We start from the raw sequence: 26,991 nt of genomic DNA, 5'->3' as shown, positions 1-26,991 counted from the left end.
TCACGGAAGGCGGGATCCCCACTAGGCAGGCACTACCCGGGGCGGGGGTCCCGACTGAGCGGTTCCCTCGGAGGACGGGATTCCTTGCGCGGCACAGAAATCATGATTTACAGAGGGCTGGGATCATGACAGCTAGATAGAGGACGGGGCTCCTGACCGAATGGACCCTATGGGGCACGGGAGTATGGGGTTCACAACTAATCTGGTCCCACGGGGTATGGAGGTCCGGATCCAAGGGCTCCACAGAGGACGTGGGTCCTGATCAGCCCCACAGGAACGCGGTCCTGAATGGTCCGTCCCGCCTGGGTGGGCTCCGTGAGGAACGGATCCCGCCCCCCTCCAAGGACAGATCCCCTGTCCAACTCACACTCCACGGGGACCCCGCACCCCGCCTGGCTGGGCTGAATGGGGTCGTGATGACCCGAGGGACAGAGTGTGGGACATTGGACCTACCGGGCTCCATGGGACTGGACGGTCCCACCACCCGCCCCAAGGCCAGCCAGCGGTCGCCCCTCCTCTCCCGAGGGGGCAGGGTTGGGGGCGGCGCCTGGCGGGCGGGGGCGGGTCCAGTGGGGGGGGGCGCAGTTGCAGGAGACTGGACTCACCGGGCCGGGGGCTGGGGTGGGACCCGGCGGGCGCCATGGAGCTGCTCTCGGCGCTGAGCCTGGGCGAGCTTGCGCTCAGCTTCTCGCGGGTGCCCCTCTTTCCTGTCTTCGACCTTAGCTACTTCATCGTCTCCATTCTCTACCTCAAGTATGAGCCAGGTGAGCCAGGGCCGGAGGCTGGAGAGGACTGGCTTTGCGGGGAGGGGGACGGCGGTAGACCCAGGGGTCTGGAGGAGGGGAAAGGCCTGAATCGTGGGGGAACAGTCCCAGGGACCGGTTTGGGGAAGCAGGCAGGTGCTGGAATCATGGGGTTCTCCCATACGGGGCCGGGCAGAGGGGAGAGACAAGAGAGAGGGCAAGGAGAGAAGCTCCTGAGATTGTGGGGCTGGGGGAGGGGAAGCAGATGCAGGCTGGAGGAAAGGAAAGGAACGTGATTGCTCAGAGGAGGGGGAACAGGTGCTGGGGAGGATGCAGGGAGAGAAGGTCAGGGGTCCGAGCAGGGTACGGTCGCAGGAACTTGGGCGAGGGGCGTAGGTCGTGGTGAGGGCGCAGGCGGGTCGGCTTTGCTGGCTCGGCCAGACGTCCTGGCTGCCCGCAGCCGTGACCTCCCTCCTTGCCCTTGGCGCGGGGAGCCAGAACGGCAGCTGAGTGTCTATATAAGGGCCGGCAGTGCTGGGGGCTGTGATCAGGTTCAGAGAAGGTGACACCGGTGCCCCTTCCCCACTGTGGCCCTGGGGCAACCTCCTCTCCCTTTCCCTGGACCAAGGCTCTGCTGGATCTCGGAGCCCAGAGGGAATTCTTCCAGGTCTGGCCCGGATCCTTTCCACTTACTGAGCAGTACCGGCCCTAGGGCAGGATGATTTGGGGTCAGCCTCCTCCCACCAGCTCCAGACCCTCATGGAGAATCGCTGGGGGGAAAACCCAGCTTCTTGGATTGTTTTTTTTGAACAATTTTTTTAAATGATGGTAAATGGCTTCCTTAGAATGCATTCTATTTTTATACAAGGTTCAGGGAGTGTTTCTTGTTCATCTCCTAGTATTTTAATAATTCTAGCACACCAGCAAACTAAATGGACAGTAGAATTTAGCTTTAGAAGAAAGACCAATCACCCGAAACTTTGTGATCTTTTCTCCCACTTAGATGTAAATTATCACTATATTCTCCGGAAATAGCTTTTTTAAAGATGATAAAAACAGGTGCTCGTGTATATTTTTTTAAAAAAAGAAAGAAAAACAAACAAACAAACTGAAAAGCCCAAAGGAAAAAGGAGATATTTACAGTTGACATGGTGGCCACCCTTCCAGACCTCACTTCTCTGCATTTATACCCCTGTAGTTATGGATGTAAATGCACAGTCTTATGCAAATAAGATCATACTCTGCCTGGCAAGTGTTTTTGTTCCATTTTATTTTAGTTCGTCCACATGCCAGAGTCTATTTCTTTAAAGGCTCTTCTGAAAAGCAGTTACTTTGCAAAGCAAAATAAGCGTTGTATTATCTTAGCCTGAACACGGGGCTGTATTTCCTGTCTGCAGATGAATTCCTGGTGGCTCAGGCCAGTCCCCTGGGCAAGTACAGAACCTAGCACACATTGGGAAATCAAAAATTGTGAAGGGCAGGAGCCCAGTAGGGATGTAGGGCACAAGTCTCGGAAGGAAAGAGGTCTCTGGGCTGGCTGGGAGCATTCAGGGTGGTTGGGATATTTCTGCTGGAGTCACAGAGTAAATCACCTGAACTTGAAGTACTGCAGCCTGAAGGTTCCTGACGGCTGAAAGGGTTCAGTGGTCCTGAACCCCAACAGCACATTAGAGGCTCCTGGGGGTTCTTAAACCCCCATCTCATCTCCAGTCCAGACCAATAGAATCAGAATATCTGGGATAGGGCCCTGGCATGCTCATGTTTCAAGCTGCCCTCCCCCAAGGATGCTATATGCTGTCAAGGTTGAGAACCCCCTGCTGTGATCAACATTCAACTCCCTCCTTTCATAACTGGGGAAATAGGAAATAGAGGCTAAGCTAATTTACATACACAATGAGCCTGTGGTCCCATGGCTGGTAGATGACAGCCTTGGGATTCGAACCCCGGTCTGCTTGACCCCAAGAATCACTGCGATTGCTCTGGGGTACTTGCCTACCCTTAGAAAAGGGAGGCATTGGACTTAGCTGTTAGTCCCCCAGTTTGGTATTCCTGCTAAGCCTCTCTAAAAGTTTCTTCTCAGAATCCATGTGCTGATTGCAGGACCAGTTACAGAATATGTGTGACCCCTTGTACAGAAATTAAGAATTTTGTGAACCTGAGAGCCAAGCTGGCTTTAAGGAATAATCTTCAAATTGGGAGTCAGTTCTGCCTCTCACAGTGAGTAAACACCAGGCTGGTTGCTTTGCTTACATGAGCTTCAGTTTGCTCATCTGTGAAATGGGCTCATTGGTAAAATAATCCTGGACTCCCTTTCCTGGCTATTGTGAAGATCTATTGAGAACTTTGTCAGTAGTCAGATCTAAGGCACTTGTGAGAGGTAGTAGAATTATTTGTAAGGCATGGGGCAATGTGTTTTCCAGGATGCAGGCATTTTCTGGGTCAGGCTTTTGTGAGAATCCTGAATGAGGATGAAGCACAAAGTGTGGTCCTCAGGTGAACAGCATCTGTGGCCCCTGGTTAAGAAATGCAGAATGCCAGGCTCCCCACCAAGACCTGCTAAAACAGACTCTGCATTTGAACAAGATCCCTGTAAGCATACTAACATTTGAGAAATGATGCGCTAAAAGAGGCTGGAGCTCCTTAATAGGGCAGGGAGGGCCAGGTCTGGCTCACCTCTAGGACCCTTAGCTCTATGCAAGAAGAAAGAAAGAAGTCGTGGATGCTGGCGGCATGATTGAAGGAATGAGTGAATGAATGATTAAATGACAATCCTGGCTACCTTAAGCCCTGACCCATGCAAAGAGCCCTCCAGACCAGTGGTTCTCAAGTATGGCTACACATTAGAGTCACCTGGGGAGCTTTTAAGACTCTTGTTGTCCAGGTAGCACCCCTTCATCATTAGAATCAGAATCGCAGGGGTTGGTACCAGCATCAGTATTTTTTAAAGTTCCCCAGATGAGAACCGGCTCTGCACCAGTGTTTCCCAACCTCAACACTAATGACAGAGACAGATCATTCTCTGTGGCAGGGGCCGTCCTGTGAATTTCAGGATGTTTTGCAGCATCCCTGGCCTCAACCCACTAGATGCCATGAGCACACCCCAGCTGTGACAATCAAAAATGTCCCCAGGGAATTCCCTGGCGGTCCAGTGGTTGGGACTCCGCACTCTCGCTGCTGAGGGCCCGGGTTCAATCCCTGGTCGGGGAACTAAGGTCCCACAAGCCATTTGGTGGGGCCATAAAAAAAAAGAAAAAAGTGAAAAAAAAATGTCCCCAGACATTGCTGGTGTCTCTGCGGGGGGACACAGTTACCCCCACTTAAGACTCATTAATCTAGACTGAGTCTCAAACTCTAATGCTTCCAAGGGCCAGGCAGGTCATATATGGAAAACAATAAGACAGCCAGGTGAGGACCGTCCCCAGGTGAGATCCAGCCATGTGCATCTCTCCCTGATTGGGGCTAGAACCAGCAGAGCTAATTTTTCAAGGGAAGCTAGAAATGTGATTTGCAGCTCCCTATGTTTATATGTTAGCTATTTGAACATGTTTTTTCTTTTTTAAAATTAATAGACAGTTTTTTAGAGCAGTTTAGATCCACAGCAAAGTTAAACTGAAAGTAGTTGCCATATACTTTGACTACCCACCCACACCAACCTCCCACACAGCCTCCGCCACCATCAACATTCTGCACCAGAGTGGAAACATTTGCTATAGTTCATGAACAAACATTATTGTCAACACCATTATTGTCATATTACCATTATTATCAGGTATTATCAACATCATTATCAACTAAACTCTGCAGTTGACATAAGGGTTCCTTTGTGTTGTACATTTTATGGATTTTAACAAGCGTATAATGACATGTATCCATCATTGTAGTATCATGCAGAATAGTTTCACTATCCTCAAGCTCTACCTATTCATGCCGCCCCCGCTTTTCCCTCCCCAAACCCCTGACAACCTCTGATCTTTTCACTGTCTCCATAGTTCTGCCTTTTCAAGAATGTCATAGAGTTGGAATCATACAGTATGTAGCCTTTTCAGACTGGCTTCTTTCACTTAGCAAGATACATTTAAAGCTCCCCTATGTCTTTTCGTGGCTTGGTAGCTCATTTCTTTTTAGTGCTGAATAATATTGCACGGTATGGATGTTCCACGGTTTAATTATTCACTTATTGAAAGACATGTTGGTTGCAGTTTGAACATTTAAAAAATACTGTGGGAGCCAAAGAGAACTGTTCCTTGATCTCTGGTTTGAACTATAAGCTTTCTGAGGGTTGGGGACTGCTCACCCTCCAGCCTTTTGAGGAGGGGCTGCTATTCCATTTTACAGTGGGGGAAACTGAGGAAGAGAGCTGAGCACAGAGGCTTGGGAGAGGGTGACTTGTCTTAGAGAAACTCTGTGAACACACTTCCTATGTTTGGACCTCACACTAAGTAGCGCAGAATGGCAGCAGTGCTAAAAGTGCCCTGGGGAACCTTCTAGCACTTCCTGGCCAGCCACAGACAGGACACCGACCCCCAGAGAGGGAATGTTGTGGAGCCCATCACAGGTCAGAACTAGGGTCCTGATAGGGGCTTCTTCCTTCCTCCTTAGGCAGACCTGATTTTTATAAGTCCATCCACTAACATTTCCACCCACAGGTACTTTCCATTTATGTTCAGTTCCAGAAATAACTCTCATCTAATTGCTAAGCACTAAGCAATTTCTTTTCATCTTCACAGATGCCCTCTGAGATGAATGATAGCGCTGGGTGACCAACTCGCCCACGTTCGCCCAAGACAAGCACCCAAAGTCCCAGAAACCCCTCAGCCCCAAGCAAACCAGGACAGTTGGTCACTCTAGACAGCATCCTCATTCTACACATGACTAAACTGAGGCCCAGATAGGGGAGTGAGCAACCAAACTCACCCGGTGAGAGGGCAGTGCTTTGGTGGCAAATCTGGAATTGAAACCCACGTTCTCCTGCTTCTTGGTGCTGCCCCAAGTACTCAGCAAGAGAAACCAAAAAGAAGCATGGCAAAGGGAAAGAGCCAGGGGGCAGTTTCTTGACCACTGCCTTGCTGTGGATCCTTGGGGCAGGACATCCCCACCAGCCTCAGTCTTCTCATCTGTAGCAATGGGGAGACTCATCCCGTCCTTCTAGGGTCGCTGGGAGGATATTGATAATGAAAAGAAGCTCACAGACATAGAAAACAAAATTGTGGTTGCCCAAGGAGAAGGGGGGGAGGGATAAAATAACAGTATGGGAGTAACAGATACACACTATTGTATATAAAATAAACAACAAGGGTTTACTGTATAGCACAGGGAATTATATTCAATATCTTGTAATAACCTATAATGGAAAAGAATCTGAAAAAGTATACACACACACATGTATAACTGAATCACTTTGCTGTACACCTGAAATTAACACAATATTGTAAATCAACTAAACTTCAATTTTTTGTTTTATTTATTTATTTGGCCATACCACGCAGCTTGTGGGATCTTAGTTCCCCAACCAGGGATCGAACCCGGGCCCTTGACAGTGAAAACACGGAGTCCTAACCACTGGACCACCAGGGAATTCCCTTCAATTTACAAAAAAATGCATAATGATGATAATATACAGAGCATTGAATCATCAATATAACTTGGTGGAGGGAGCGCTTTCATTCTCCCTTTGACAACAGAGGAAACAGGCTTGGGGGGGAGGGGGGCGGGGGTGGTTATTTGCCCAAAGCCACGCCGGAGTGAGAAGCAGAGCCAAAACCCAGGTGTGTGACTTTTCTACCAGGCCTCACCAATAGTGAGGAGCCTACTTTGTTCCCGCAAAACCCAGGCTCCCATCCCCACCCCCACCCTCCCTGGCCCTATGGTCCCAGAGGGCACAAGAAAGACCCTGGAAAGAATTCAACCCCTGGGGGTTATTTTTAGTTGCAGAGGTATCCATTTCTGCAAAACATGGGTGCCTCACCTGACCCGGCCCCTGTAGGACCCACCAGCTGCTCGAAAGGATTAACTCTCAGCTGGCGGCGTTTTAAATAGATGCCCCAGAGGAGAGAAGAGGGCATTCGGCTTCATAATGGAGGAACTTGGTAGATGTTGAGACTCAGGATAACCTCGAGGGCGGGGAGAAGATGCGTTTTGGGCTTGTGACTCCAGGGTGAGATTGAGGAGGGAAAATTTGATTTCAACCTCTACTAGGAGTTGGGCAAAGAAGGGGTTAGGGTTCCCACCTGACAGAAGGAAAGAGATGGAGAAAGAAAAAAATGATTTGTCCAAGAACATGTGGTTAGTCAATGGGGGTGGTAAAGAGAAAGGGAAGAGTGTTGCTGACTTACTCTGAAACAACTTTTATGAGACATGTTTCCTGATTATAAAATGTATATGCAAGAAAATGGATAAATAACTTGCAAGCTGTTCCTATGATGGAATACTATACAGCAGTGAAAATGAATATTACCCTTGAAAATATTGTGCTCAGTGAAAGAAGCTAGATGCGAAAGGCCATGTCTTATGATCCCACCTATATGTAATGTATAAGTTCAAGAACATTTTTATCACTTCAAAAGGAAGCCCTCTCCCTATTAGCAGTCACTCCCTATTCCCCCCTCCCCCAGCCCCTGGCAACCACTAATCTGCTTTCTGTCTCTATGAATTTGCCTGTCCTGGACATTTCATAACAATGGGATCATACATTATGTGGTCTTTTGTCTTTGGCTTCTTTCACTTAGCATGTTTTTGAGGTTCATCATGTTGTAGCATGTATCAGAACTTCATTCCTCTTTAAGGCTGACTTGTATTCCATTGTGTGGATGGACCACATTTAGTTTATCCATTCATCTGTTGATGGACGTTTGGGTTATTTCCACCTTTTGGCAATTGTGACTAGTGCTGCTGTGAACATGAGCATGAGTCTTCCGGAACCTAGTGGTGGGTTCTTGTGCATAGGACAGCATGGTACCACGCTGCCCACCCTAGGCTATGAGACCTCCTGTTCCTGGACCCCCATCCACAGACATCAGAGAGGGGGCAGGCAGTGAGGGGCCCACGAGGGGGCTTGGTACAGACTGTGGAGCCCAGTGTGATGAGGTGGGAGAGTACCCCAAGTCCTTCTTGCTTATCAGCTTTAAGGGGACCCTTGTTTTTTTGCAGTTTTGGTGATTAAATATTTCAAACATACAGAATAACTATCCCCACTGATACTTCCATACTCTCTACACAGACTTACCAGATGTGAATGTAGATTTGCTTCAGATCTGTTTTTCTTTTTTATTTTTTTAAAGAAATAGTGGCAGGCAGAGCCAACCCCATCCGTTCCTCTCCCTCCCTCTCTAGATGTGACCACTGCCCTAAAGGCGGCCTATATTCTTCCCATGCCTGTATGTATACCTTTACCACTGTTTATGTATCTATGAACTGCATGGAGCATTTTGTGTTGTTTTACACATATACATAAAATATACATAAATATATCATTTTGCAATCTAACCTTTTCACTCAGCAATAACGTTATGGGTTTTATCCATGTTGATACATCTAGAGCAGGGGTTCTCAGCCAGAAGGGAATTTGTCCTCAGGGGATACTTGGTAATATCTGGAGACATTTTTGGTTGTCACAACCAGGGTGGGGGTGGGCTACTAGCCTCCAATGAGTGGAGGCCAGGGATGCTGCTTGACATCCTGCAGTGCACAGGATGGCCCCCACTGCAGCAGAGAATGATTCTGCCCCATACATCAGCAGTGCTGAGGGTGAGGAGCCCGGATCTGGATCTAATTCATTTTTAAATATCTCCTCTGCGGTATTCCATTTTGTGTGACTCTACTCCCTCACTAAGAAACAGTAGACTCCACTTTTCTCCTATTGTAACAGTATGGCAGTGAAATCCCCCTCCCCATGTCTCTTTGCCCACATGCACTAGTTTCTTTTGAGCAAATAGTGAGGAGCAGAATTGCTGGGGCACAGGCGACTCACGGCTTCTGGCTTCCTCAGTATTGCCAAATTGCCTCCAAGCTGGTTATGCCTATTGACCCTCCCAACTGTGTGTGTACAAGGGAAACCTGGGCTTTTTCCCTCTGGAGGAGGGGCAGATAGTCCCCTCCCCACTTCTCTGTGAGGTTGACTGATTTGAGAAGAAGGCAACTCCCTCTATGGAGTACAGTGGACTTCATGTTTCTTTCCCCAACATGGGCTTAGAACATTGGACATCAAACCCAGGAAAGAGGCTTGGATGCCATGTTGAAAGGTGTGGGGTCTGTGTGACCCTGGCTTGGTCACTTGCTTTGCTGGATATCCAGCCCATGCCTACCTGACCAGTGTATCTTGCATTGAGTGCCCCTTAGCTCTTAGGTTTCCTCTCTCCTCCCCCTTCCACCTTCTCCCATGCTCTCCCTTTGCCTGGATCATCTTCACGCCTCCACCCCCATCCTCTAGGAAATCCCTGCTCATTGTTCAGATCTCAGCTTAAGTGCCACTTCCTAAATGAAGTCTGACCTCCTCAGCTAGGACAGTTCCCCAATTAAACCCTTCAAAGCACCATGTGTCTCTCCCTCATGAGGTTTAACCTTCATTTGTGGGATTATTTAACCACGTTGCCTCTCTACCACACTATGGGCCCCACAAAGGTAATGCCTGAACCAGCTCTTGCTTATGGCTGCATCCCCAGTGCCTAGCAAGAGCCCAGCACATGGTCAGAGCTCAAAAATACTCACTGAATGCCTGGGTGATCTTGGGTAAGCCATTGACCTTGGGGAGACTCTGTTGCCTCATCTGTCAGATGCTATGTTAATTTCCTAGGGCTGCCATAACAAATGACCACAAACTAGAGGGCTTAGGACAACAGAAATTTATTCTCCGCAGTTCTGAAGGCCAGAGTTCAAAGTCAAGGTGTCTGGTTCCTTCTGGAGGCTCTAGGGAAGGATGCTTCCATGCCTCTTTCCTGGTTTCTGGTGTCTTCCAGCAATCCTTGGCATTCCTTGGCTTATACATACATCACTCCAGTCTTTGCTTCTGTCTTCATATGGCCTTCTGTATGAATTTCCTTTGGCTGCCATAATGAAGTACCACAAACTGGGTGGCTTAAAACAGAAATGTATTGTCTCACAGTTCTGGAAGCTAGAAATCCAAAATCAAGGTGTCAGCAGGGCCATGTTCTCTCTGATGGTTCTAGGAAGGAATCTTTCTATGCCTCTTCCTAGCTTCTGGAGGTGGCTAGCATCCTTGGGGTTCCATGGCTTGTAGATGCATCACTACAGTCTCTACCTCCTTGTTTATATGGCCTTCTTCCCTGTGATCTGTCTCCTCTTATAAGGAACACCAGACATTGGATTAAGGCCCACCTAATGACCTCATCTTAACTTAATTACATCTGCAAAGACCCTATTTCCAAATAAGGTCACATTCACAGATACAAAGGGTAAGGACTTAAACATATCTTCTTGTGAGTTCAACTTACAACACCTTCTTCTTTGTGTCTGTGTCTCCTTTTTTTGTCTTTTATAAGAACACTCTCATTGGATTCAGGACATACCCAGATGCTCCAGGATGATCTCATCTGGAGATCCTTACCTTATTTGCATCTGCAAAGACCCTATTCCAAATGAGGTTCTGATGGACATGAATTTGGGGGGGGGGTCCCTCCTATAACTCACTATAGGCAGGGATATTGATCCCTACATTACCTGTGGTTGAAAGCCTGGGCTCTGACGCTGAAGGCTTGAGGATGGTGTGAAGGTGTGTAGTTGCCTGGGACACAATAGTAACTCAATTAAAAAAAAAAAAAGTAACTCAATAAATAAAGAGAGCAGGGGAAGTTGTTGCTATAATGTAACCAAAAGTGCCCAACACAACCTCAGTGCCTAGGAGTGTTCAGTCCACATTTGCTAGAATGTAACCTCCATGTGGACAGTTCTTTCACTAACAATTATTTGTTGAGTAACTACCATGTATCAGGCACAGTGCCAAGCACACGGGGTCAGGGGAAGGGGGTGGTTCAGCTGCAGATAAGACTGATAAGGTCCCTGTAGTCACCGAAGGATTACGATCAAGTCAACTTGTTGAGTGTATCAATAGTATACACAGGTATTTATGTCAATAGCTTCACACTTAGTACACAGCATAAAGAGACCAAGTATTCAGATTTGACAATTTAGAGACAAAAGGCATCCAATCTCTAGAAACAAAGAGAAACTTTCCCCCCAAACGCCCAAAACCTGAACTAATTATTTCTTTTGATTAGCCTTTTGACTAATAGATTACATATTGTAAGCTTGTCATCTCACATCCACATTGAGTAGAGTTTTTACTGGATTAAGTAAATTGTTTATTAAAGAGAGCCATTGGGGACTACTACTTGGCCATAAAAAAGAATGAAATCATGCCATTTTCAGCAACATGGATGGACCTAGAGATTATCATACTAAGTGAAGTAAGTCAGAATGAGAAAGACAAATATCATATGATATCACTTATATGTAGAATCTAAAATATGACACAAATGAACTTATCTACAAAACAGAAAAAGACAGACGTAGAGAACAGACTTGTGGTTGGCGGGGGTGGGGGGGAGGGAAGGAGTGGGAGTTTGGGATTAACAGATGCAAACTGTTATATATAGGATGGATAAACAGCAAGGTCCTACTGTATAGCATATATAGCACAGGGAAGTATATTCAATATCCTGTGATAAACCATAATGGGAAAGAATATGAAAAATAATGTTTATATATGTATAACTGAATCACTTTGCTGTATAGCAGAAATTAACACAATATGGTAAATCAACTATACTTCAATAAAATAAAATTTAAAATAAAACTTAAAAAATAAAAAATAGAGTCATTGGTACCAGCTCTGGCTGTGAGAGCTAAGTAGCTGTGTCTTATGACTTAATCCTAAATTTATTCTCTGGAAAGTGAAACTAGTGGGGGAGGGAAGGAATCAAGATGATGAAATAAGTCATCACACCAGGAGACACCCAGGTTCCAACTCAGGGGTGTGGCTGTAGAAGATTAGGACAATAGTAGCATAAAGATAGAACCTAACTATCTCAAAAGATTCAAAAGAATTTGTCCATTTCTTCCTTTTGAATCTTTTGAGATAGTTAGGTTCTATCTTTATGCTACTATTGTCTTAAGATGCAGACCTACTAGAGAATGGACTTGAGGATACGGGGAGGGGGAAGGGTAAGCTGGGACAAAGTGAGAGAGTGGCATGGACATATATACACTTCCAAACATAAAATAGATAGCTAGTGGGAAGGAGCCGCGTAGCACAGGGAGATCAGCTCGGTGCTTTGTGACCACCTAGAGGGGTGGGATAGGGAGGGTGGGAGGGAGGGAGACGCAAGAGGGAAGAGATATGGGGACATGTGTATATGTATAACTGATTCACTTTGTTATAAAGCAGAAACTGACATACCATTGTAAAGCAATTATACTCTAATAAAGATGTTTAAAAAAAAAAGATTCAAAAGACTTAAGTGTGTAGTATAAAGTGTATGATTTGACTAATAGACATTAATCCTGTACCTCTAGTGTTTTTTGTAAATGTGTTTTTAAAGAACTAGACCCCCTGCCTTCATTTTCATTTGGGATCTTAAAATACAGTTTATCTTGAAAGAGTTTAAGACTCATAAGAAATTGCAAAAATGGGTTTTTTTTTTTTTTTCCTGTGGCCATGCCACAGCTTGCAGGATCTTAATTCCCCAACCAGGGATTGAACCCCCGGCAGTGAAAGTGCTGAGTCCTAACCACTGGACCACCAGGGGATTCCCAGACGTTGCAAAAATGGAGCAAAGAGTTTCCAAGTCCCCTTCACCCAGCTTCCCCCAATGCCAACATCTTACCTAATGGTAGCTCATTATTAAAACATGGAAATTGGCATCAGAATAAAACCATTAACACCAACTACAGACTTTATTCAGCTGTTTTTACATGCACTTTAAAAAATATAGTCCTTTGAAATTTTATCACCTGTGTAGATTGGAGTAACCACTACCACGATCAGGATACGGAATGGTTCTGACACTCCAAAGAAACTCCCTTGTGATGCCCCTCTATAGTTAGATCTTCCTTTGAACCCTAACCCCTGGTAACCACTGATCTGCTCTCTGCCACTCATCCCTATGGTTTTGTCACTTGGAGAATGTTATATAAATGGAATCATATACAGTACGTAACCTTCTGAGATTGGCAGTTTTCGCTGAGCATCACGCCGTTGAGATCTGTCTGGGTTGTTTCGTGTATCCCTGGTTTATTCCTTTTTCGTTACTGAGTAGTATTCCATGGTACAGATGTACCATGGTTTGTTTATCCATTCACCCACTGAAGCCATTTGGGTTGTTTACAAATAAAGCTGCTATGAATATTTGCATGCACGACTGTGTGAATACCAGATTCTCCTTTTCAAACAAAATCTTATGCCGAACTCTGAGATGAAGCAGTAAACGAAGTTGTGCTCTGGTTGAAACAGGGGGGAAGACCCAGGACATACCTGCTTGGTTTCTCCTTTGCCCCTGCAAACCCTCACGGTTCCCAGGAACACAGTTTGAAAACCATTGCTCTTGGGAGCCCATCCTCTCAGACCATGGAGGTCTTGGGTTCTCAAGGCTGCAGGATGTCAGGACATGGGCCAATTCATTCCCCTATCTCTGTGGTGCTCAACTTTGTTGCACAAAGGAATCACCTAGGAGCATTAAAAAATCCACAAGCCCAGCCACATCCCACACCGACAAACACAGACACTTTGGGATGGGGCGCAGGCATCAGGTGTTTGTAAAGTCCCCAGGTAACTGATGTACAGCCAAGTTGGAGACCAATGCACTGAGCCATCTTCCTTAGGTGTGGGGTCCCTATTTCTATTCGCTAAGTTAGTCCAGTCTTTTGCATTTTCTTGCCTTGGGTTTATAAGAAGACTCAATTCAGTATCATTTATGAATGTGTATCCTCAGTTGCAGAAACTGTGAACTGTTACATTTTTTTTCTTTGTTATCCTTTTATTTTTTAAGAGCTTTATGGAGATTTAATTCATATACCACCCAATTCACCCATTTAAATCATCCCATTCACTGGTTTTTAGTATATTCACAGAATTGTGCAACTATCTCCTCCAAGCTGGATCCTCTAGCTTTTACCCTCCCATCTCCCCCATCCCCTCCAGCCCTAAGCAACAACTAATCTACTTTCTGTTATTCTATGTGAAAAATTGAATAAAGTACCAAGACCAAAGATGGGGTGGAGTCCACAGGGTGGTGGGAGCCCAGAGTCGGGAGTGACTGGCTCAGTAGAGCAAGGAAGCCTTCCTGGAGGAAGTGGCATTTGTGCTTGGCCATCTTTGCTTGTGTCTTTGTTCCTTCCATGCTGCTAGCATGGGATGCCCTCTCTCCCTCCTCACCCTGTTAGTATAATTCTGCCTTCAAGGACTCCATTATCCAGCTTTGCTCATTGCTCTTTCTACACCGTTCCTCACATGTGGGCATGCCCTGCACTGTCCCCTTTAGTACCAATACCTGGTGACTTCCCTCTGCACTGATGGCTCTCACCCAGCAAGATAGGGCTCTGGAGCTCTTCAGCTCCACCTTTCAAATTTCTTCTGTGCCTTCCTATCTGGGGCCAATCAAAGCTCTTTACCCAGCAAATGAACATTCTCCATAAGAGCACAACTTAACAACAGAACGACAACCCAATTTTTAAAAAAATACACAAAAGACTTGAATAGACATTTCTCCAAAGAAGATATAGGAATGACCAATAAGCACATGAAAAAGTACTGAATATCACTAATCACTAGGGAAATGCAAATCAAAACCACAATGAGATATCACCTCATACCCATCAGCATAGCTATTCCTAAAAAACAGAAAACAACAAGTATTGCTGAGGAGGTGGAAAGGTTGGAACACTTGTGCATTACTCATGGGAATGTAAAATGGGGCAGTTGCTGTGTAAAACAGTATGGAAGTTTCTCAAAATATTAAAAATGGAATTAACATTTGATCCAGCAATTCCACATCTGGAATATACCCAAAAGAATTGAAAGCAGGAACTTGTACAGATATTTGTACGTTCATGTTCTTAGCAGCACTATTCTCAATAACCAAAAGGTGTAAGCAACCCAAATGTCCATTGATGGATGAATGGATATGTAGAATGTGGTAGATCCATCCAATGGAATATTATTCAGCCTTAAAAAGGAGAAAATTCTGACACATCTTATGACGTGGATGAACTTTGAGGACATTATGCTAAGTGAAAGAATCCAGTCACAAAACAACAAATACTGTATGATTCCACTTACATGAGGTCTATAAAGTAGTCAAGTTCATAGAGACAGAAAGTAGAGTGGTAGGCGTCAGGGACTGGAATGAGGGAGGAATGGAGAGTTAGTGGTTTTTTTGGCTGCGTTGGGTCTTCGTTGCTGCACGTGGGCTACCTCTAGTTGCAGCGAGCAGGGACTACTCTTCATTTCAGTGCGCGGGCTTCTCATTGCGGTGGCTTCTCTTGTTGCGGAGCACCGGCTCTAGGTGCACGGGCTTCAGTAGTTGTGGCGCACGGGCTCTAGAGCGCAGGCTCAGTAGTTGTGGCGCACGGGCTTAGTTGCTCCATGGCATGTGGGATCTTCCCAGACCGGGGCTTGAACCTGTGTCCCCTGCATTGGCAGGCGGGTTCTTAACCACTGCGCCACCAGGGAAGTCTGAGTTAGTGTTTAATGGGGACAGAGTTTCAGTTTTGCAAGGTGAAAAGCTCTGGAGATGGATGATGGGGATGGTTGCACAATAACATGAACGTGCTTAATGCCACTGAACTGTACACTTAAAATGGTTAGAGTGGTACATTTTATGTATATTTTACCACGCACACAAAAATTTTTTTAAATAAGGAGAGACCAAAAGTACAGGTATAAGCTTATAGGGATCTTGGCATCAGCCCAAGGCAGGAGTAGCTGCGTCAAAGCTTTCCCAACTGCATGTTGTCCTCTCTCTTCAAGCTTCAGTCTCCTCATGGGGATAATAAGAGTGAGCACTTGGCTGCAGTTATCAATGAAGATTTAATGTCCTTCCTATAAATGCTAAACCCAGTGTCTGAGACCTGGGAATGCTTGCTAAATGTGAGCTGGTGTTATTGTTATTGCCACCTCTCTGAGCTCGGAGGAAAGAGCCCCAGCCTCGTTCTGCCTTCTCTCTGTGTGACCTCAGACATGTGTGCACCCTCTCTGAGCCTTGGTTCTTCCTCTGAAATGGGCAAACTGCAAGGCATTGGGTGGGTACTCTGTGAAGGCAGCTGAATTAGGATGGGCTGAACAGAGGGCATAAAGGGTGAAGCATGTCCCAGATGCCCTGGTGATGGTGGGGGATGCCCCATGCCCCTCAGGAGCAGTCGAGCTGTCCCGGCGCCACCCCATGGCATCCTGGCTGTGTGCCATGCTGCATTGCTTCGGGAGTTACATCCTGGCTGATCTGCTCCTCGGGGAGCCCCTGGTCGACTACTTCAGCAACAACTCCAGCATCCTGCTGGCCTCAGCAGTCTGGTAAGCATCACTCGTCTGGTGGGATGTGGGAGAGCAGAGCAGGCGGGCAGGGTGACCCTGCGACCTGGGAGTGGGGAGGCGGGAGGTTGGGGGAACTAGGACCCACCAGCACAACCTCCACAGTGGTCCTGACCCACCACTTTCCACTGCCCAGCTGTCCTGAGCCCAGCAAGTGAGAGCGAGTGTCTGGACACAACCTCATCTCCGAGGGGCCCCAGGGTCTGTCTCCCCCTGAGGCTTGGCATTCTCTCCCCAAAGGTACTTGATTTTCTTCTGCCCCTTGGACCTCTTTTACAAGTGTGTCTGCTTCCTGCCGGTGAAACTCATCTTTGTGGCCATGAAGGAGGTGGTGAGAGTCCGCAAGATCGCCGTGGGCATCCATCACGCGCATCACCACTACCACCACGGGTGGTTCGTCATGATCGCCACTGGCTGGGTCAAAGGTAAACAGGACCATGATGAGAACAATGGAAAAGCACCCCAGTTGAGAACCCCTGCTCAGTGGGACGTATCGGGCACCCCAGCTGGCACAGCCATTGCTCTGGGCTAAGGGATGTCAGGACGGCTGCAGGAGTCCAACCTCCTCATCAGCAGACACCTTTAGGGTAAATGAGAAGATTCTTCCAGAAATTTAACTATCAAAGGTAAATAGGACAACGAAGCAATGACAGCTGATGTCTCTAGAGCAGGATTTCTCAACTGTGGCCCTACTGACGTCTGGGGCTGGATCATGCTCTGTGGTGGGACCGTCCTGTGCGTCGTAGGATGTTGAGCAGCGTCCCTGGCCTCCACCCACCAGATGCCAGTAGCATCTATCAGTGTGCCAACCTAAAATGTCTCCAGACATTGCCAAATGCCTCCTAGAGAGGAAATCATACCCCTGTAACTACAGAGGTTCTTAAGCTTTGTGGACTACAGCCCTTTTATCAGCCCAGTAAAGCCTACAGGCCCTTTTATGTTTTTTAAATGCATAAAGTAAAATATATAGGAGAATAAAGGAAGCCTATTATTTTAAAGTAGTTATAAAATTTTTTAAAAAATATGCTGTAGTAGCTTTATCCATCTTTACTAGTGATTAAATAGCAGAACTTACAGTGGCTCCTAATAACTCTCAGACTTTTGAAGTGGTGTTGAGCACAAATGATATTTTGAAACCACCATCTGCAGCAATGGGAATGTGAAAAGAAAAACATCCATGAATTCTGTTGGTGACAGAATCACAGACTTGCAAATCCTGCTGAGGTAACTGCCTCCCTTCATGATGGAAGGAAAGGCTGGATTTCACCGAGGGATGTGAAAATGAAGATGTAATTCTGTTTCCTGTCTGGGTGCATAGACTCCAGGTTAAGATCCCTGACCCAGGGCAAGTTTTGAGTTGAGGCCTTTGTGCATCTTTTCTCATTTTATCCTTAAGACTCTCCTTTAGGAGAAGGCTAACATCATCTCTTTCTACAGAGGAGGGAGATGAAATGACATGCCCAAGGTCACATGGCTATGGGGGCACAGCTGGGTTTGACTCCAAGTCCTCTGAATTCAACATCCACGTTCCTAACAACTTTGGAGCCCTCCTTTTTATCCTCCTCCATTTATGCTAAGAGGTAGACCAAGATAGACTTTGAGACAAAAAAAATTACTAAAAATATAGAGGGACAGTTTATAATGTTGGGTCAATCCACTAAGAAGATATAACCATTATAAACATATATGCACCTAAAAACAGAGGACCAAAATACATAAAGCAAAAATCGAGGGAAGTTAAAGGAGAAATAGATAATTCAACAGTAATAGTTGCAGTGACGGACCAAGGAGTAAAAGGAAGGCAGGGAAAGAAGGCTTGAGCAGGTGCTAAACACCACTGGGCACCGAATCCCTGCTTCCTGCTCACCAAAGTGGGTACCCCCAAAATGCCTGGGTCTAGAATCATCATCCATTGAGTCACAGTATCCTCAGCACCACCGACATTTAGGGCTGGATCATGCTCTGTGGTGGGGGCTGTCCTGTGCATTATAGGGTGTTGAGGAGCATCCCTAGCTTCAACTCATTAGTTGCCAGTAGCAACCCCCTCCCCAGTTGTGACAACCAAAAATGTCTACAGATATTGCCAAATGCCTCCTTGGAGGCAAAATCATCCAAGATGCAAACCCCTGGTCCAGTGGTGCATATCAGGCATCCCAGTTAGCACAACCACTCCTGGAGTGGGTGTCCAAGCCTCTTTAGCCAATACATTTGGGGTAAATGGGAAGATTCTTCTAGAAATTTAACCAGAAATCTTGACGTGGGTCTCATTCTCTCTCCAGGAAGCCTGTACTACAGAGCAAATTCCCCAGGGGTATGACATGCCTTCCAGAGGGCAAGTGGCTTGAGAAAGGTTGAAAGCTCAGAACCCAGAGGAGAAGAGAGGCTGGGGGTGGGGAGCCCTCTGGAAGCCTCATGCACAGCTCAGGGTCCTGGATTGGGAGCGTCAGGGCAGACAACCCAGATTTGTCCAAGACATACCTTGCAGGTGGGATATGACCTCGATTACTTCATGCTGGTTTTGCTCCAAATGTGCTGTGTGACCCTCAGCAAGACTGTCCCCTCTCTGGGCCTCAATTCCCCCACCTGCAACTGATGATCATACACCCCAGCCTCAGTATCCCTCTGGAGGAGACTCCAGAAGCAAAGAATCTGCTTCCTTGGGAATTCAGTCAAGAAGAACAGGGAGCTGGAGGTGGCAGGCTTGTTTAGAAGTACCCTGTCCCATAGGCTCTGGTGTCGCCCTCATGTCCAACTTTGAGCAGCTGCTCCGAGGGGTTTGGAAGCCAGAGACCAACGAGATTCTGCACATGTCCTTGTGAGTATCCCATCCTCCCTATTCCCTGGGCCTGACCCTGGGTTGGATACTCCTGGTAACTTGGAAATCTCAGCCCCTGATTCTCCTTCCAGAAGCTTCTAGAGACCATGGCTGGGGGACCCTGGAGGTAGAGCCCTAACACTACCTAGTGGGCAGGGGCAGGCAGCGTTGCAGGGTGATGAGACACTTGATTTGGGTTTTGAAGAGTGAATAAGAGTTTTCTGGCAAAGAGGGAGCTTCTGGACAGAGGCCAGCACCTCTGCCAACTATCAACTCAGAAAAGGGCAACGATTCTGCCTGGTTCTGCAGGGTCAGGGTACAGATTGTGGGTGGGAAGTGAGAGATTCAGGATGTAGAACACAGAGTGTGGGCGAGGAGTGTGGCTGGGGCTAAGTGGGGAACATTGGGCAGGGCCAGATGGCAACATACAGGACTCAACCCAGGACCTGACAAGGCATTTAGCCTAATACATTTTTAAAAGACCTAAAGGTTCAAGCTAGTTAAATATTCTCCCAATCTACAATAAAGCTGTTGCCATTAAAATATGACAACATTAAAAGGCTCACCCATATGCCAATGAAAACTATCTCCCATTTCATATGTTGGAAAACATAACTTTATCTCATTTTATCCCCATGAAAGGTCTGTTCCCACACTCAGTTCATGGACAGGGAAATGGGGGCTCAGACCATTGTGTCGCTTGCTACTAAGAGGGCAAGTGGCTTCCCCTCTCAGATTCTATTTCTGCCTCATCAGCTGAGTGTGAAGGCTCCATCACACACATAACCCCTCTGACCCTGGTTCCTGGTGCGTGCTTTGGAAATATCAGGTCGAATTATCATCATTAAGTACGTGCAGTGAGCGACAGACATCAGAAACAGAAGTCACTGGTCTGTCTTCTGCAACAAGTCAAAATATTGGAAGCCTATTCTTCAAGGAAGAAAAGGAAAATTAAGAAGAACTGTGTGTTGTAATCCCACCTTCTGGGGGAGTGCACTGTTTAGGAGTCCCCAAGACCACCCTCAGGTTTGACAATTTGCTAGAAGGACCCATAGAACTTGGCCAAGCCATTATACTTAGGATTATAGTTTATTACAGATTAAAAATGGCAAAGGTAGGGGGCTTCCCTGGTGGCGCAGTGGTTGAGAATCTGCCCGCCAATGCAGGGGACACGGGTTCAAGCCCTGGTCTGGGAAGATCCCACATGCCACGGAGCAACTAGGCCCGTGAGCCACAACTACTGAGCCTGCACGTCTGGAGCCTGTGCCCCGCAACAAGAGAGGCCGCGACAGTGAAAGGCCTGCGCACCGCGATGAAGAGTGGCCCCCACTTGCCGCAACTAGAGAAAGCCCTCGCACAGAAACGAAGACCCAACACAGCCAAAAATAATAAATTAATTAATTAAATTAAACAAACAAACAAACAAAAAAACCCAACACTGACCAGCTTAAATTGGTTTAAAAAAAAAAAAAAGGCAAAGGTAAAGACATGTGGGGCAGCATCCAGGGAGAGACTAGGTGCAAGCTTCACACTGTCCTCTCTCAATGGAACTGTGTGGACAGCACCTGTTTCTCCCAGCATCCATGTGTGACTGTATGCGCTGAAGATTGCCAACCAGTAGTTCTACCCTGAGCCCTGGTGTTCAGGGGCTTTACTGGGGCTTGGTCACACAGACATAGCTGACTGCCTGCGTGGCTGACCTCAGTCTCCAGTCCCTCCAGAGGTTCAGCTGATACCATGTGGCCCAAAACCCCACCCTAAATCACACCATTACCATCTGGTATGACCCAAAATCCCCAGGTAAACAAAGACACTCCTATCAGGCAGGACATTCCCAGGGCTTAATGGATACCTTCCAGGAGCAGGGCAAAGGAGAGACCTCTTTTGGGGCCAAGATAGCTCTTTACTGTACAGGGAGATACCACCTCATCCATGTCACATGGGCAACTTCCCACCAGGCACTCTGCAGAAGCTGGGATGGGTGCTGGGACCAGCAGGGGTGGGCAGAGAAGGGGGCCTGGGACAGTGGTATAGAGGCCTGAGCCATGCAGAACCTCCCAGTAACCACAGCTACCCCCTCCAGCCCCACCAAGGCCAGCCTGTACGGAGCCATCCTCTTCACCCTCCAGCAGACCCGCTGGCTCCCAGTGTCCAAAGCCAGCCTCATCTTCATCTTCACCATGTTCATGGTATCCTGTAAGGTAAGCCTTCCTGTCCTGACGCCGACCCAAACCTCCCAGGCTGAGGATAGGGAGCTTAGACTCATAGCCTTGAGTGTCTGGGGAAAGGACAGCCCTAAGGTCAAGGGGTGGGGAGCTTGTCAGTAGGTTCACGCATGGGAGAAGGGTATGAGAAGATTAGTGTCCAGCAGGTGGGGATGGCGGTGAACAGAACAAGGTCTTCCAGGCAGAGGGCCCAGCATGGGCAAAGGCCAAGATGGGGGCAGGAGTGTACCGAGTCTGTTTGGAGTATCAGGGCCTTGTGCCTCGGGCATGGAGAGCGGGCTGGACCAGGAATGGTGCTGGTCTGACCCTCAGGCCTTGAGTTAGGGTCACCCCCTACCCAGGAAAGGTCTTCTGGGGCCATGCACTCTTCCCTCCCCGTGGAGCTGAGGAGCTTCGCTGCTGGCTCCCTGGGAAGGGACCACAGGCCATCACATAGGGAAAGGGAGTGAGCGACCCCAAGCCAAACAGAGCTCCTCTCTGAGCCCAGGTGTGTGTGTGGGATACTCCTGGGGAAAAGGTGACCAACTGTCCTGGTGTGCCTGGGTTTTTAGCACCAAAATCTCACATCCCAGAAAACCCAGGACACTTGGTCACCTTCTTAGGGGTGCATGCAGCCAGAAGGCTGGGTCTGGGCTCCCTCTGCCCTTGACCTGGCTGACCTTCTCTCTCTTTCCCCCCCAACCCCCCACTTTGCTTCTGCCTCATTCTCCCTCTGGCTCTCTCGCCTCTCCTGTCCCTCTGCCACACCACCTCAGGTGTTCCTGATGGCCACTCACTCCCACAGTTCCCCTTTTGATGTTCTGGAAGGCTACGTCTGCCCTGTGCTGTTTGGGTCGGCCTGGGGGAACGACCATCACCATGACAACCACGGTGGATCCCAGGGCGGCAGTGGGCCCGGCTCCTCGCACTCAGCCCTGCCCACCAAGTCCAAGGAGGAGCTGAGTGAGGGCTCCAGGAAGAAAAAAACCAAGAAGGCAGATTAGAGGGCAGCGCTGGGGGCATTCAGGGCACCAAGGAGAGGACCCAGACCCAGGACCTGGGCTCAGTTCTCCCCTCTCCAGGCCTCTACTTCCCCATCTACAAATTGGAGCCATTAGCCCACCCTCCAGGGCTGATGCGGGGGTTAAATGAGATATGGGGGTGAAGGGCATTTGTAGGAATGGGGGGGTCCCTTTCTTTTTCTGCCAGGTCCCCATAGAGTTACAGCTTTGCGGGGGGGAGTTCACAGAATCCCAGCAGCAGCTCCAGCCGGAAACCCTGGCAGTTATGTTCTTGGTTCTATTATTTCCTCTCTAAAATTACACCTTGACTCCAAAAGAATTTCAAGCCATGTTGAGACTCATTCGTTTGACGGACGTTATACTAAGTGTCTGCTGTAAGGTAGCTGCTGTGGTTTCCACGTCTCTTCTTGCCAACTTCTCCTGGGCATCCCTGGGCAAGTTGCCTCCTGCTCTGAGCCTTGTGTGCCCCATCCATATAGTGGCTCCTCACCCCATTCTGTATGCAAGGGCTGATGTGAGGCTGGACGTGAACCAGCTTTCTAAGCTCAGAAGCACAATGCAGTTAGGAGGGGAGGCCTTGGTGGATGTTCATCGTGCATAAAAATGGCTTTGCATTTTAGATCTTTTGTGTTTGTGGACTGGAGAACCCCACAGGTTACCTGGCACAAAGGAGGCCTTCAGTAGACATGTCTAAGCCAGACTTGAGAGCATGGAGGGTGGGGAAGACTTGTTCTGATTCTTGGCTTCAGGTTGTTCCTAAACCAAAGAAATGCAGCTTGGCTGGGCAGGTGTTCCAAGATCTGGCTCTGTCCAGGGGCTCCAAGAACTCACTGTTGGACCTGGGAAGCTCCATGAGACCTCCCTCATGCTGGCATCCTTCATTGCCGCTCACTCAGTCATTCAACAAACACATGCCTACTATGTGCCAAACCTTGTGCTGCTGCTAGACAGGCTGAGAACTTGATTCAGGGTGTGCGAGGGGGATGGGAGCTGAGCGCCCCTCCTGGCCATCTTCATCTCAGCCTAGGTCACCAGGACATCTGAGAGGGGTAGGTGGGTTGGGCATGGCCAGTCTCAGATGGGGTTGGGGCCCAGACCAGGCCAGCTTGGGGCTGCGCTTTGCACACGGGTGCTCAGAGCATGCTCAGGGCATCAGCCTGCAGCTGTGTCAGAGCGGTGTGGGATTGTTGGGGTTCCAGGTGTTGCCCAGCTATTGGGAAAGTGCCTTGATCTGGTGATGCCTGGGAGCTAGGTGGGTCCTGAGGCTGTAGGGCCCCCAAATTCCTCCTCTTGCATGTCCATCAAGGCTCAGCGTGAAGGGTCAGCAAATAAATTTGTTGTGAAAGAACCCTGATGGCTTGTCTGATTCATTCTTGCTCTTTTGGCCTCACGACACAATGGGAGTCCTGTGAACTTAGAGACGCATGGAGTTTCCAGGAGAATGAGGCTCATGGCAGCCCTTGCTCACCAGTGGGAGATAGAGGCAGTGGGTGAAGTCTGTGGGGCTTGGAGTTAAGCAGAAGTGGGTTTGATCCTCACTCTGACATTGACAGGTCATGGGGCTTCCCCTTCTCTAAGCCTGTTTGCTTCTTGAGAAAAAGAGGATGATGATTATCACTGCCCTTCAAAGACAGGTGGGAGGATTAATGGGAGTGGTTGGGATTTGCAGCTAATAGTCTGTGCAAAACCCTGTTAAGAGAATGAAAGTCAAGCCACAGACTGGGAGAAAAATCTTTGAAAATCACACATCTGATAAAGGGATTGTATCCTGCATATGTAAAGAATTCTCAAGACTCAATAATAAGAAAACAGCTCAACTTAAAAAGGAGCAAAGGATTTGAGTGGACACTTTGTCATAGAGAATATACAGATGGCATAGAAATAAGCACATGAAAGATGCTCAACATCCTTGGCCATTGGGGAAATGAGTGGGAAGACACCACTTCACACCCACTAGGAGAGCTAAGATTAAAGAGACTGACCATACTAAGTGCTGACGAGGATGTGGAGCAACTGGAAATCTCATACATGGCTGGTGGGAATGTAAAACAGTGCAGCCACTTTGGAAGACATTTCGGCAGTTTCTTAAAAAGTTAAACAAAAGTTAAGACAGTTTGGCAGTTTCTTAAAAAGTTTTGTATGACCCAGACATTCCACTCAGATATTTGCCCAAGAGAAATGAAAATATGTGTCCACACAAAGACATGGACACGGATGTTCATAGCAGCTTTGTAATAGCCCCAAACTAGAAACAGCAAACAAATGTCCATCAAAAGGTGAATGGGGACTTCCCTGGTGGTCCAGTGGTTAAGACTCCATGCTTCCAATGCAGGGGGCTGGGATTTGATCCCTGGTCGGGGAATTAATATCCTGCATGCTGTGCGGTGCGGCCAAAAAAAAATTGAATGAATAGTACTCAGCAATAAGAAGGAACAAACTATAACATGAATGAGCCTCAAATGCATCATGATGGGTGAAAAGAGCCATACAAAAAAGTATGCATATGGGATGATTCCATTCATATAAAATTCTAGAAAAGGCAAATTCACCTGTAATAACATCTGATCAGTGGGTGTTTGGGGAGAGAGAGAGACAGGTGTTGGGGTAGAAGAGATGGCAAAGAAGCAGAAGAAAACTTTGGGTGATGGATGTCTTCACCCTCCTGATTGTGGTGATGGTTTCACGGGTCTATATACATGTCACAACTTATCAAATTGTATACTTTAAATCTGTGCAGTTTATTGTATGTCAATAGTATTTCAATAAAGCTGTAAAAAAAAAACTTAAGAAAAAAAACTTGATAAAAATTGGGCAAAAGATTTGAACAGACAGTTCACCAAAGAGAATAGATGTATGACAAGTAATCACATGAAATACACATTAAATCCACGATAAAATGCCACTGCAGTATCTGTTATAGGCCGAATTGTGACACCCCCCAACCCCCATTCTGGGAGTTGGAGTCTTTAAAGAAGTGATTAAATTCAAATGAACTCTTTAAGGTGGACCCTAATCCAGTATGATTAGTGTCCTTATAAAAGAGGAGATTAGAACACAGGCATACACAGAGAAAAGACCATGTGAAGACACAGGGAGAAGATGGCCATCTACAGGCAATGGAGAGAGGTCTCAGAAGAAACCAGATGTGCTGCTGACACCTTGATCTCGCACTTCCAGACACCAGAGCTGTCAGAAAATAAATTTCTGTTGTTGAAGCCACCCAGTCTGTAGTGTTTTGTTATGGCAGCCCTAGCAAATGAATACAATACCATTTAGAGTGAGTAAAATAAAAATAACTAAAAATGCCAGGTGCTGGTAAGGATTTGGAGCAACTGGAATGCTCATGCACTGCTAGTGGAAAAGAGTTGGGTCGTTTCATATAAAATTTAACATCACTGACCATATAACGCAGCAATCCCATTTCTAAGTGAAGCACAAACTCATGTTCGCACAAGAAATGTTTATAGTGGCTGGTTTTGGTAATCACCAAAAACCAGAAACATCCCAAATGCCCATCAGCTGGTGAGTGGATGAACATCATACAATGATCCCATCACACAATGGAATACTACTCAGAGAAGAAAAGGAACGAATTTTTGACACACACAGCAATGTGAATGAATTTCAAAAGAAGCCAGACTCTGGTTACATCCTGTGTGCTCCCTTTATAGGATGTTATAGGAAAGGCAAAAATTATGGAGACAGAACACAGATCAGTGGGTACTAGGAGTGGGAGGAGAGATTGTCTTCAAAGGGGCCAGGGGAATTTCAAGGGGAGAGGGCAGCAGAACTGTTCTGTATCTTGATCGTGGTCAAAACTTACAGAACCGTATGCTGAGAATTCTACCTTAATCAAAAGAAAAGGAAAACCAGAATAGGCTCTGAAGCTTCTCAGACCTGTTCCTATCCTGTCTTTTCACCTTCGAGGTGTGTGGCATTGGGCGAGTAACCCCCCTTCTCCGAGCCTCACTTTCCTCCTAGGACGCCCAGCAGGAGCGTCTGGAGTTGGATTACAAAGACAGCTCTGTAAGAGTGCACAAAATGCTTCTGCCTGGACTCATCTAGCACCTGGTGGGTGTTGGCAATAAGCTGGCTCCCTGCCTTCCAGCACAAATGTTCTGGGATCTCATTTTATGAGAGAACAGATTGTATCAAAATAGCCTCCCAGCCTATTTTGGGAAGGGGGTGGGCAAGCCACTGGCTGGTTGGGGGATGACTGGCAGGGCAGGCTGACCCTGCCATCCCATGTAGGTGTGAGAACTCTGATGGCCAGCTCTCAAGTCCAGCCTAATTTTAGATGCAGGTGTCACGCTCAGTAGCTTCTTTGGTCTTGAGTTGAGAGAAAGGTTCTTTTATTGTTATTGTTATTGTTATTATTATTATTGTAAAATACACAACATGGTTCTATTATTATTGTTATTATTGTAAAATACACAACATCAACTTTGTCATCTTAACCATTACTAAGTGCACAGTTCAGTGGCATTAAGTACATTCACATTGTTGTGCAACCATCACCACCATTCATCTCCAGAACTTGCCCATCTTCTCAAACTGAAACTCTATCCTCATCAAACACTAACTTCCCATTTCCCCTCCCCCAACCCTTGGCACCCACCATTCTACTTCCTTTCTCTAAGACTTTGACTATTCTAGGGACTTCACATTACTG

At 47.2% G+C, this 26,991-nt stretch overlaps 1 protein-coding gene across 1 annotated transcript; it reads left to right on the top strand.

The window, feature by feature from the left end:
- The first annotated feature begins 595 nt into the window (after positions 1–595).
- TMEM38A (transmembrane protein 38A) lies at positions 596–22,638 on the top strand. Its single transcript, XM_061188686.1, has 6 exons — positions 596–764; positions 16,104–16,260; positions 16,519–16,703; positions 19,006–19,093; positions 21,177–21,294; positions 22,074–22,638. Exons 1-6 carry the CDS (start codon positions 641–643, stop codon positions 22,299–22,301), a joined length of 900 nt encoding a protein of 299 aa, XP_061044669.1. The 5' UTR covers positions 596–640; the 3' UTR covers positions 22,302–22,638.
- The last annotated feature ends 4,353 nt before the right edge of the window (positions 22,639–26,991 follow it).

The sequence above is a fragment of the Eubalaena glacialis genome, chromosome 4 (assembly GCF_028564815.1).
Source record: "Eubalaena glacialis isolate mEubGla1 chromosome 4, mEubGla1.1.hap2.+ XY, whole genome shotgun sequence".
Classification (NCBI taxonomy): domain Eukaryota; kingdom Metazoa; phylum Chordata; class Mammalia; order Artiodactyla; family Balaenidae; genus Eubalaena; species Eubalaena glacialis.
Note: the sequence above shows the minus strand (reverse complement) of the source record. Positions and strands in the feature narration are given on the sequence as shown.